This window comes from Natator depressus, chromosome 6 (assembly GCF_965152275.1).
Source record: "Natator depressus isolate rNatDep1 chromosome 6, rNatDep2.hap1, whole genome shotgun sequence".
In the NCBI taxonomy this organism is placed as follows: domain Eukaryota; kingdom Metazoa; phylum Chordata; order Testudines; family Cheloniidae; genus Natator; species Natator depressus.
Window position 1 is genome coordinate 9,059,798 of NC_134239.1, and position 12,964 is coordinate 9,072,761.

The following is a 12,964-nucleotide window of genomic DNA, read 5'->3' on the forward strand; positions in this document are numbered from 1 at the left end:
TTGCTGCTTATGCAGCCTGCACTGGACACCCTGCCGGCTCCCTCACCTCCCACTCCAACAAGCCTCCCGCTGGGTCCCGACCCTCACCTCTTCCCCCACTTCTGTCAGGCCCTGACCAAGATCGGGGACCCCATTGTGCCAGACGCTGCACAGACCCCAGCTGAGATCGAGCCCTTGTTGTGCCAGGTGCTGCACATGGAGCAAATGAGGAAAGCCGGTGGTCAGGGTGACTGATTTCAGCCAAGGGGTATTACCACATTACACTGAAAAACAGACCAGGTCCAAAATGACTCTGGGAGCTGTAACCAGTTGAGAGGAAGGATTTGCATCTCTCACATCCACCCTGCAAACGGAGTGAGATGTCTCCCGTGGGGGATCCCCCAAACAGGGCACTCCACTGTGAAATCTCAGTGCCTCGGGGAAGAGCCATGCAGCTGCTCTGAACGCCCGTCTGTAGCACCCTGCGGGAGAGCTGGGCTGAGAGTGCTGGGTTCAATCCATAGGTGCTGGAACTAGCGGTGTGTGGGCTGACTTGGTTTCCATTATATCCAGGGTTTACAGTTTGGTTCAATGGCTCTCAGCACCCCCCACTACACAAATTGTCCCAGCACCCCGGTTCAATCCCCGGTCCTGGGTGGGGAGTGGGGTCTAGTGGATGAGAGCAGGGGATGGGTGCCCTGGCTCTGGGAGGGCTGTGCTGCGGAGTGCAGAGGGCTCTCTTCCTTGCCAACAGCTGGATTTTGTCCTGCCTTGGGGCTTGTGTTCCCTCTAGGACAAAAGCTATTTTTCTTGCCATCTGGATTTCACATGGGCTGATGGTGAAATGGTGAGGAGGGGGTTTGTGAGGGGGGAAAAGTGTCTGATATTACCACTTAGATACAGAATCACACAGGTATCTGGGCTCATTTACTCCACTAGGGGGCAGCAGGGATCCACACAGCCCTGAATCCCTCCAGCAGGGGGCAGCGCTGCACACATATATGACAGATTCCCTCCAGCAGGGGGCAGTGCTATGCATGTGCACTCACACAAACACACAGCCCCAAATCCCCCAGCAGGGGGCGGTGCTGTGCGCGTGCGCACACACACACACACACACAATTGATTCCCTCCAGCAGGGGGCACTGTTGCACATACATGACTGATTCCCTCCAGCAGGGGGCAGTGCTATGCATGTGCGCACACACACGCACACACACAGCCCCGATTCCCTCCAGCAGGGGGCAGGGCTGTACACACACCCGTGCACACCCACCCACACACTCTTACTTTACACCAGGGGTTCTCAAACTGGGGGTCAGGACCCCTCAGGGGGTCATGAGGTTATTACATGGGGGGGTCGTGAGCTGTCAGCCTCCAAGCCTGACCCCGCTTTGCCTCCAGCATTTATAATGGTGTTAAATATGTAAAAAAGTGTTTTTAATTTATTAGGGGGAGTTGCACTCAGAGGCTTGCTGTGTGAAAGGGGTCACCAGTACAAAAGTTTGAGAACCACTGCTTTACACCCTTTATTAATAATGTCCCCAGCTCTCCTCTCCAGCAAATAAGTCCCCTCAGGGCGCTTGTTTAATCCACCCCCGCATTCCCTGGCAGCACATCCGAGTGGGGTCCAGTTGGTGTGTCCATGCTGTGGGGGAGTCCTGGGTGTCGGACATCGTCAGACCTTTAACCCCAGGCATCCGATGCTGAGAGGCGGGTCTCTCTCCTCTCCAGCATGACCTCTGACCCCAGCCACCCCTAAGCCACATGGTTCATCTGCAGCTGCTCGGCCAGGTCCTGGGCAGGGCGATGGAGGGCCTGGTGCTGCAACAGATTGGATCTCTGTGTGAACGCCTTCCCGCACTGGGGGCACTGGTAGGGCCGCTCCCCAGTGTGGATGCGCCGGTGCTGGGCGAGGTGGGAGCTCCAGTTGAAGCCCTTCCCGCAGTCAGGGCAGCAGTGGGATTTCTGGCCTGTGTGCAGGGAGCGGTGCTGGGTCAGGTGCTTGCCGTGACGGAAGCTGCGCCCACACTCGGGGCACGGATAGGGTCTCTCCGGCGTGTGGGTGCGCAGGTGCTGCAGCAGGTTGGAGCTGTCGCCGAAGCCCTTCCCGCAGTGGGTGCAGACAAAGGGGCGCTCGCCGGTGTGGGTGCGCCGGTGCTGCAGCAGGTTGGAGCGCTGGCTGAAGGCCTTGCCGCACTGGGCGCAGGGGAAGGGGCGCTCGCCGGTGTGGGTGCGCCGGTGCTGCGCCAGGTGGGCGTTGTGGCGGAAGCCGCGCCCACAGTCAGGGCAGCCGTAAGGTTTCTCCTCGGTGTGGGTGCGCCGGTGCTGCGCCAGGTTGGAGCTCTGGTAGAAGCTCTTCCCGCACTCCCCGCACTTGTAGGGCTTTTCGCCTGTGTGGATCCGCTGGTGCCGGATCAGGAGGGTGCTGCGGGCAAAGCTCTTCCCGCACTCGGGGCACTGGTAGGGCCGGCCCATCCCACCCTGACTCTGCCCCTGCTCGGGGGTCCCTTGTGGCTCTGCTCCCATAGGCCCTGCCTGCTGAGGATTCTCCTCCTCCATGCCGGCACCTGCAGGGAGAGAGAGAGAATCCAGGTGGGGCTCGTTCCCTGCGCTGAGGTGAAGGGGGGGGGCAGCAAAGGGGTTTGTCGCTGAGCAGAAAACCTGATGGGCAGGACGTCAATCCCCCAAATCCTTCCCTGAGGGGAAGGGGGGGTCGAGGCTGCCCCAACAGCCCAGCTGAGCCCCCGGAGAAAGGCTGGGGGAGGGAGGGCTCCTGCCGGGGGGGGGGGGGGAATCCAGGAGTGACACCTGCCGTGAGGACAGGGACCTGCTGGGGACGATACTGAGAGGAGACAGAACTGGGGGCTCCTGGCAGCTTTGCTGGGATCCCAGTTGTTCCCTTCCCTCCCGGGGGGTCACTCATCCCTCACCTGGGTGGGCGCCTCTCGGGGTCTCCCTTTCCTCGGAGCCCGGGAGATCCGGGACCCTCGGCTCTTCCCCTGGCTCCATGCGGGGGATCCCGGCCGGGACGGGGAGTCCTGCTCTGGGGAAGGAAACAGGCGAGACGGGGCTCGGTGAAATGTCCCCCGAGGTCTCGGTCCGGAGACCGCGCCCCGGCTTTAACCCGGGCCCCGCTCCCTGCTGGGGGGACACGGGATCCGCGCTGGGGGGTGACAGTCCCGGGGCTGCGGGACCCGGGGGGCTGGTCCCCCAGAAATCTCAGCGGGGAAGAGCCCTGAGCCGGAGCTGCCCCGGGGCCGCCAGAGCCCGCGAGCTCCTGATCCCCGCGGGGCAGCGCCGCAGCCAGCGAGCCCGGAGCCCGGTAACTCTCCTGCGGCGCGTCCCGCAGAGCTGCGTCTGCCCGTCCGCCGGGAGCCCCCCCCCCGCCCCGCCCCGCGGGACCCTCCTCCAGCCCCGCCGGGAGCCACCGGGGCAAGGAGCCCGCGCCGCACCTGCCGCTCTGGGCAGGAACTAACGGGGTGGGAACGGGCTGGCGCTGGGAGCCTGTCCCACGCTTCGGTCTGTCCCCTTTGCAAGGGGCTCTGGGAAATGCAGTTTCCCTTTGCAATGCACCCTGGGCAGGGTCGGCCACTTGGGAGGTTTCTAGCCCACCTCCTCTTGCATATTCATGAGGGGGGTGGGGAGGTGTAACTGGCCCGGTGGTCGCCTGGCAGGGACAGGGGGCGCCAGGAGGCAGAAATGAGAGCAAAGTGAATGTCCAAAGGGCAAAGCTCTGGCTCACGATCAGGGGCACTAGCTCTGATCCAGCCCCAGCCAGGGCAGGGGACTGGCTGGCTCTGGGAGGTGGGGAATGGGACGTGGGGCCTTTCCCCCTTGGGGGTGCTGCCCCCTACTGGTTGGGGTCTGTTACACCCACTCATAATGCAACAGAGGCTCTTTTGTTGGGGTGTTTGAAGCATAACCAGGATGGGGAAGCCCCCTGCTAAACTGCAGCGGGAGGCAGACAACAAGGAGGGTGAGAAGCATTGCCAATCCCAGATGTTCAAAAATCAAGAGTCAGGCTCACCCAAAATCATGAGATGAGGTAAAAATAATAGATGTGGGGGTCTTTTTCTTTGCCTTCTGCTTTGTGAGTCTTTAGGCTGCACAGGGGTCGCATGTTGAAGCTTTCTCCACAGCCACGAGGGCTAGAAACATACTTTTTCTGTAAGAATGAAGGCTGAAATTATCACATCTCCATTGACTCCAGGAGCTGGGGCTTTAAGGAAAAATAATTATCATGAGACTCATGAAAAATCAAGAGAGCCAGCAACACTGGGGGTGGGGATTCTGCCCTGCCCTGTCTGACGTTTCTCTCTCTCCCCAGGAGACTGGGGAGGCAAACCAACATCCCCTAGGCTAGTCCCCTGTCTGTGGGACCACAGATCCAGGCATCTCATGAGAAGTATGCAATAGCAGTATACATGTTGGATTAATATGCATTGACTATCTACATAATATAGATTCCTCTCCCCCCCCCCGCAATTTCTGTTTGGCTCTACCCACCCGGCCACCGCCCCAAGGCCTCCCTGACCATGGAGCACTGATCCCCCACAGCCACAGAGATGTAGTTAAGAGTGGCTGCCTGCATTCACAGAATCATAGAATCATAGAATATCAGGGTTGGAAGGGACCCCAGAAGGTCATCTAGTCCAACCCCCTGCTCGAAGCAGGACCAATTCCCAGTTAAATCATCCCAGCCAGGGCTTTGTCAAGCCTGACCTTAAAAACCTCTAAGGAAGGAGATTCTACCACCTCCCTAGGTAACGCATTCCAGTGTTTCACCACCCTCTTAGTGAAAAAGTTTTTCCTAATATCCAATCTAAACCTCCCCCATTGCAACTTGAGACCATTACTCCTCGTTCTGTCATCTGCTACCATTGAGAACAGTCTAGAGCCATCCTCTTTGGAACCCCCTTTCAGGTAGTTGAAAGCAGCTATCAAATCCCCCCTCATTCTTCTCTTCTGCAGACTAAACAATCCCAGCTCCCTCAGCCTCTCCTCATAAGTCATGTGCTCTAGACCCCTAATCATTTTTGTTGCCCTTCGCTGGACTCTCTCCAATTTATCCACATCCTTCTTGTAGTGTGGGGCCCAAAACTGGACACAGTACTCCAGATGAGGCCTCACCAGTGTCGAATAGAGGGGAACGATCACGTCCCTCGATCTGCTCGCTATGCCCCTACTTATACATCCCAAAATGCCATTGGCCTTCTTGGCAACAAGGGCACACTGTTGACTCATATCCAGCTTCTCGTCCACTGTCACCCCTAGGTCCTTTTCCGCAGAACTGCTGCCTAGCCATTCGGTCCCTAGTCTGTAGCGGTGCATTGGATTCTTCCATCCTAAGTGCAGGACCCTGCACTTATCCTTATTGAACCTCATCAGATTTCTTTTGGCCCAATCCTCCAATTTGTCTAGGTCCTTCTGTATCCTATCCCTCCCCTCCAGCGTATCTACCACTCCTCCCAGTTTAGTATCATCCGCAAATTTGCTGAGTGTGCAATCCACACCATCCTCCAGATCATTTATGAAGATATTGAACAAAACCGGCCCCAGGACCGACCCCTGGGGCACTCCACTTGACACCGGCTGCCAACTAGACATGGAGCCATTGATCACTACCCGTTGAGCCCGACAATCTAGACAGCTTTCTACCCACCTCACAGTGCATTCATCCAGCCCATACTTCCTTAACTTGCTGACAAGAATACTGTGGGAGACCGTGTCAAAAGCTTTGCTAAAGTCAAGAAACAATACATCCACTGCTTTCCCTTCATCCACAGAACCAGTAATCTCATCATAAAAGGCGATTAGATTAGTCAGGCATGACCTTCCCTTGGTGAATCCATGCTGACTGTTCCTGATCACTTTCCTCTCATGTAAGTGCTTCAGGATTGATTCCTTGAGGACCTGCTCCATGATTTTTCCAGGGACTGAGGTGAGGCTGACTGGCCTGTAGTTCCCAGGATCCTCCTTCTTCCCTTTTTTAAAGATTGGCACTACATTAGCCTTTTTCCAGTCATCCGGGACTTCCCCCGTTCGCCACGAGTTTTCAAAGATAATGGCCAAGGGCTCTGCAATCACAGCTGCCAATTCCTTCAGCACTCTCGGATGCAACTCGTCCGGCCCCATGGACTTGTGCACGTCCAGCTTTTCTAAATAGTCCCTAACCACCTCTATCTCCACAGAGGGCTGGCCATCTCTTCCCCATTCTGTGATGCCCAGCGCAGCAGTCTGGGAGCTGACCTTGTTAGTGAAAACAGAGGCAAAAAAAGCATTGAGTACATTAGCTTTTTCCACATCCTCTGTCACTAGGTTGCCTCCCTCATTCAGTAAGGTGCCCACACTTTCCTTGGCTTTCTTCTTGTTGCCAACATACCTGCATTGGTCCACTCTATCCATTATGTCACCCAGTGCACTAGCATTGTCAAGGGTTGTAGGCCAGCTGGGAGAAACTCCAGGGCAGGGTCTCTATGGTGAGTTTTCCAAGCACCCTCCAGGAGTCTAATAACCATAGAGATACAGTTTTCTCTTCCAGCCTTGCCACAGAAATATGGCCAGTGACCACCTATGTAGTACCAATCTAGCCATGTCACTATCCATCTCTCTGTGGTTATGGGTTGGGGAGCATTATGATCTAGGGCAGAGTTGGCACTGCGCATAAGCAGACTAAGCAATTGCTTAGGGCCCTGAGCAGCTCAAGGGGGACCCCTATTTTCTTGTTTTAGTATTGGGGGGAACCAAACATTTTTTACTTCCGGCACCCAGTGAGCTAGCACCTGCACTGATCTAGGTATTTTCAAGCTTTTTGATCCCAGGGACCGGCTTGCTGCCTTCCTAGACTGTGTCGGGGAGATCTCAGGGACCAGCACTGGTCCACAGACCGGTCATCGAGAAACACTGCTCAACAGTACAGTGCCCTGGAGGGTGTTACAATCTAGGAGCATTCTTGGGGAGTCTCTATTATTTGGTCTCCTGCAGAGGTTACACTCTGGGACGTCTTCCAAGCATCTCTATGGTTTAGAATCCTGAAGGAGTCTGGGAGGGCTGCTGAGGGTTGCTATGATTTAGAGTCCTGAAAGGATTACACGGTGGGAGGATTCGCGACTGTCTCTTTGATTTGGAGACCTGATGGCCTTACGCTTGGGTAGAGCTGCTAGGGGTCTCTATGGTTAAGAATCCTGGAGGAGGTTCCATTCTGGAATGTGGGAGGTCTCCCAGGAGTCTCTATGGTTTAGAATCCTGGAGGGGGCGTTACAGTCTGGGAGGTCTCCCTGAGGTCTCTATCAGTATAGTCTGGACCCCACCACAGAACTGGGAGCCTCCTGGCCCATCTGGGAGCCCAAGCAGCATCTGCGCTTCCATGCCAGCACAGCGACATGTCCAGGGCCATTCTGACCCCCAAGACGGGGTCCACAATACAGACACGGGGGGAGGCAAATCACAGAGGAAGGGAGTTTATTTCCTACAGATACAACTTGATAACACAACAAGAGACCCCATCGGTCACAAAATCCAGAAGGGGAGCAGGATCCAGGCACCTGTTGGGAACAGAGGGTTTGGGCTGGGGCCAGACTGACTTCTGGGAAGCTCTGTATGCTCCAGGCCAGGAAGGGATGTTCCCCAGGTGTCACTAGGCTCCTGAATGAACACTCCATGCGCTGCAAAGAGAGGAGCCAGGCGCTGGAGAGAAGGAGACAGGCTGCCCCCCATCTGGGTGTGTCCATTTGTCCAGCCTCTCTGGTACCCAGCAGTCTCACACGCCCCCCACAGCTCCCGAACCCCCTGGCGCCTGTGAAAGGGGAAGGAGCAGAGAGCAGGGTCCAGAGGCAGCCAGATTATGGAGAGTGAAGGGATGGTCTCCCCCGCCCAGGACGGGCACAGGCATTAGGGGACAGGATGGGCCTGCAAGAGGTAATGATCCCTGCTGAGTGGGGGGTGGGAGAGCAGGAGAGGCCCCCAAACTGGGGCACTTCTCCCCCAGCTCCAGCACGGATGGGATTCCCAGGGCACCAGGGAGAAACTCGAATCCTTCTTTCTCCAACGTTCCCCCAAAACCTCTTCTTCCGTGGAGTCCCCACCCTGACCCAAACCTCCCTCCCCACCCTCTTATTTGCCTCCTCCCCCTCCCTCCACATGAATTCTAAATAACCCATCCGTCCCCACCCTCATTCCACTCCGATCCCCGTCGGATGAGCCTATGTATCATGCGGAGTTTCCAGCCAACGCTCTTCAGCCCTAGATCCCAAAGCGCGTTCCCGAAGGTGGGTCAGCAGCAGTGTCCCCTTTTCCCAGATGAGGCACTAAGGCAGAGACAGGGGAGAAGACTCCCCCAAGAGCACAAAAGCAAACGTCAGAGCCAGGGGTAGAACCCAGGAGCCCGGTCTCCCACCTTGCTCTCACCACTAGACCCCACTCTCCTCCCAGAGCCAGGATGAGAACCCAGGAGTCCTGTCTCCCTGTCCCTCTTTCTCTCCCCTCTGAACCCACTCCTCTTCCAGAGTCAGGGAAAGAACCCAAGTGTCCTGACTGCCAGCCCCCTGCTCTAACCACTAGACTCTACCCCCAGGGAACCTAGGAGTCTTGGTTATCAGCCCCCTCCCTGCTTTAAATCCCCTCCCCGCCCAGGGACACCCCCGTGGGGTTCCCGTGTCCCCTCCTGGTCAGCCAAGGTATTTCTGAATGTGTCCGAGCGGGCCAGCTGCCCCAGCCACGCCCCAGGCAGGGCCGGCGTCTTCGCGGTGCGTGCGCCGGTGCTGGCGCAGGTTGGAGCTGAGGCTGAAGGCCTTGCCGCACTGCCGGCAGGCGAAGGGCTTCTCGCCGGTGTGGGTGCGGTGGTGCTGCAGGAGGGCCGAGCTCTGGGCGAAGGCCTTGCCGCACTCGGTGCAGCGGTAGGGCCGGTGCCCGCGGTGGCTGCGCTGGTGCTGCATGAGGTTGGAGCTCTGGCTGAAGCGCTTGCCGCACTCGGGGCAGGGGTAGGGCCGCTCCCCCTTGTGGCTGCGCTGGTGCTTGACCAGGGTGGAGGAGACGCTGAAGCTCTTGCCGCACTCGGGGCAGCGGTAGGGCCGCTCGCCGGTGTGGGTGCGCCGGTGCTTGGCCAGGTCGGCGCTCTGGCTGAAGCCGCGCCCGCACTCCGCACAGGCGAAGGGCTTCTCGCCCGTGTGCACCCGCCGGTGGGTCACCAGGTGCGAGCTCTTCCTGAACACCTTCCCGCACACCCCGCAGGGGTGGGCCTTGGGGGCGGCCGGGGGGCGGTGGTGGCTCCGGCGGTGCTGCGAGAGGGCCGAGCTGAGGGGGAAGCAGCGCCCGCAGGCCCCGCAGCGGTAGGGCCGGCGCTCCGTGTGCTCCCGCACGTGCTGCACGAAGTCCAGGCTCAGGGCGAAGGCGCGCCCGCAGTCGGGGCACTTGTAGGGCGGCTCCCCCCGGTGGGTGCGGCGGTGCTGGCGCAGGTGGGAGCTCTCGGCGAAGGCCTTGCCGCACTCGCCGCATTTGTAGGGCCGCTCGCCCGTGTGGGTGCGCTGGTGGCGGATCAGGTGGGAGCTGAGCGTGAAGCTCTTCCCGCACTCGGTGCACTGGTAAGGCCGCTCCCCGGTGTGGATGCGCTGGTGCTGGCTGAGGTTGGAGCCGCGGCTGAAGCTCTTCCCGCAGTCGGGGCATTTGTAGGGTCTCTCCCCGGTGTGGGTGCGCTGGTGGCGGGTCAGCAGCGAGCTCTGGCTGAAGGCCTTGCCGCACTCGCCGCACTTGTAGGGGCGCTCCCCCGTGTGGATGCGCTGGTGCCGGATGAGGTGGGAGCTCTGGTGGAAGCTCTTCCCGCACTCGGGGCACTTGTAGGGCTTCTCACCCATGTGGGTGCGCTGGTGCACCAGGATCTCCTGCAGGGGGCTCTCGCACACTGTCTCCCAGTCGGGCCGGCCCTCCCCCTGCTTGGGGCTCCCGTAAGAGTCTGTTCCTGCAGGCCCTTCCCGCTGGGGATTCTCCTCCGTCCTGGCACATGCTAGGAGACAGAGAATCCAGACAGGGCTCATTCCTGGGCCAAGGGAGACAGCGGCTGGCAAAGCAGAAAAGCTGATGGGCAGGAAGCTGAATTCCTTCCAACCCTTCGCAAGAAGGGAGAGGAGAGGCCACATCTGCCCCAGCTGCCACAGGGGACCCACGACTGCTGCCCTGCCAACTCACAGTGGGATCGGCTCTGCTCTGCTCTTCCCTGCCCATACCACAGAGATGGGGCCTAGAACATATATCACCCTGCCCCAGCACCCCAGTAACTATAGAGATGGGGCCAGGAGGTCCTTACCCACCTGTAACCATAGTGATGGGGGTCTAGCCCCTTTCACATCTCCCCATCCCATCTCTATGGAAACAGAATTGTGAGGTGGGGCATTGCTCAGAGAGATGCTGCTGGGGAGATTTTAGGATCCTCAGTGGCCCTTGGGGTTCCCAAGCTGTCATGGGGGGAGCAGAAAGAGGCAGTGCTGAGCATTGGAGGACGCAAGGGGGGGCATCTGGCCCCACAGGGTGCAGGAGTTGGAGCCCAAGTCTCCCCGCCCCACTGCTGAGCACATGGCTGTGGATGGGGTCACACAGTAACAGGAATGGGGGAGTGGAAAACAGAACTGGAGGGGGACTCCCAATGGCTTTGCTAGGAAACCAGCTTTTCCCTTCACTCCCAGTCCTAAGCCGGTGTCATTCATTCCTCACCTGTGTAGGCACCTCTCGGGATCTCCCTTTCCTCAGAGCCCTGGAGATCCGGGACCCTGGGCTCTTCCCCTCGCTCCATGCGGGAGATCCCGGCCGGGTCGGGGAATCCTGGGGCAGGGGCAGGGCCAGGCATGATCCCAGTCATGTGGAGTGAGCTGCTGAATTCAAACACATTGTTAGGTTTCCCCTTCTCATTCAGGTGCCATCCACGGTTAGCACCCCACTTCCAGAGGGACCCTTAACCAAGAGCTTATTTAAGATGGGACCTAATCACGGCACCATCACTCAACACCCCCCAGCCCGATAGTTGGCATTGGGACAATTTACAGCCACAAGACATTACTTTATTCCCAGCTGATTCCACTTCCACATGCCGCAGGCCCCACACAGCTGCCCCAGGGCATTATCTGGCCCTAGAAAGCAGCTGTTGGTCTCAATGAGTTTTCCATGCTAAAGGTTTTAATTTAATCACTTCTGAATTGAGATAGGCTAGGCATCGAATAAGATGAAACCAGAGATCAGAAGAGACATGTATTAAGTACCCAGAATGCACAATTAGCAGTAGAACCTCGGTTTTTCACATGTTTCTAGATGTCACAGGTGCGCAGAAAATCTGGAGAACATGACCCAACATCTGCCTGAGTCTGCAGAGAGCCTGAACCGATCACGCTGAGGCCTGGTCCACACGACACAGCTAGGCTGACGTAAGGCAGCTTACATCGGCCTGGCTCTGTAAGCGTCTACACTAAAATGTAGCTCCCACCGATGTAACTCGCCCACTGCACCGACTTAATAACTCCACCTCCGCGAGATGCGTCGCGCTTAAGTCGATATAATTCGGTAGACACAGTGTCCGTGTAAAAACTGCGTTAATTACATCGACCGTTGCTGCCTTTAGGAAACCATCCCCCACTACCCCACGCTGGTAGCTAATAAGGTCCTGGTGAGGACGTGCACCGCTGACACAAGGAGCATAGTGTGGACGTGTAAAACCGATTCATCTACTGCAAGGGCTGTATTTAGGTCATAGCGTAGACTTGCCCTGAAAGGCATGAATTGCCTCCACTCTTCTCAATGGGGGCATCGACTCTGAAACCTAATGATGACGTGTAAAACGTCAAAGTCGTTGAGCTGCCCCGTCCAGCTCATGCACTTATCTCAACCCATCCCCCTGGGTGCTCAAACCTTCAGCCAGCCCCGACCCCGCTACCCCCAACACACATGCCAATTCGAGGAGGCAGACACCATCAGCACAGCAATCCCTGGGGCCTGGAGAACCAGGAGGGCGGGGGAGAAGATCAAATACCCACACACCCCCCACACCCCGGACTCCTGGGTTCCATTTCTGCACCATTCAGTACAGGCCTGGGGGAAGTTATTTAAACAAGGCTCCTGCACAATTTCCAGCTGGAATTAAGGGCCTCATGCCCGGGGGGGGCTGTGCGAGGGGGGGGGGCTTTGCAACCATCGCCGCTCTCTCTCCTCTGCTCCTAGGGACCCCCGTGGCCAGATCACCTGGGTTTAGCATCTTTCCCATCCGCAGCCCCACCCCACCGCTGCCTCGGAGCTGGGGACCCCGCTGGGCTCAGCTGCACAGACCCCCTCCCCGGGCTGCCCCGGAGCTGGCTGGGGGCGGGGGTGTCTCTCCGGTCCCAGCCCCGATCCCCTCCTCACCGCGGCCGCTTCCTCCGGGCAGCGATTTCCTGCCTCGGCGGCTGTTTCGCGCCCCCGCCCAGCCGGGGCGATCCCCTCCCGGGGCCGGGGCTGCAGGCGGAGACGCGGCCCCGAGGCACGGGTGGCAGCGGGTCTCTTTGTGTGCTCCCCTCCCAGCTGCCAGGCTCACACACACAACACAAGCCGGGGGGATTGCTGGGAACAGGAAGGTCCCTGCCTTATTCCGTCCCCTCCTTGCAATAGTTCCTCATCCCCTCTAGGAATCGCCCCATTGTGTGTGTTGGGGGGGGGGGGGTGCGAGCATGGCCCTGGACCCCCAGCGGAGACGACAGCCAGGGCATGTGGGGCATTAGCACGTGTCCTGAAACCCAGGGCTACTTGCACCACCAGCTTCTACCGGCCCAGCAGGGTCACTGGATCTGGGTCGGAGTGGGGTGAGGGCACAGGAGGGGGCCTCACAGTGCTGGCCCCAGACTGGTGCTAAGGGGTCACTGCACCCAGATCGCGGTGGGGGCTCAGTAGGGGGCGCTCTCCCCTTGCAGTCGTGCTAGCCCCAAATGCGCCACTAGGGGGTGCTGTGTACTCCCTGCAGCAGCCCCTGGGGTCG

The 12,964-nt window shown here is 58.7% G+C and overlaps 1 protein-coding gene across 1 annotated transcript; it reads right to left on the reverse strand.

The window, feature by feature from the left end:
* Nucleotides 1-1,467: 1,467 nt before the first annotated feature.
* LOC141988601 (uncharacterized) lies at nucleotides 1,468-12,537 on the reverse strand. The gene is made up of 4 exons (XM_074954452.1): nucleotides 12,358-12,537; nucleotides 10,684-10,838; nucleotides 8,749-9,979; nucleotides 1,468-2,407 (listed from the first exon to the last, which is right to left on the reverse strand). Exons 2-4 carry the CDS (start codon nucleotides 10,826-10,828, stop codon nucleotides 1,738-1,740), a joined length of 2,046 nt encoding a protein of 681 aa, XP_074810553.1. The 5' UTR covers nucleotides 10,829-10,838; nucleotides 12,358-12,537; the 3' UTR covers nucleotides 1,468-1,737.
* Between the last annotated feature and the right edge of the window lie 427 nt (nucleotides 12,538-12,964).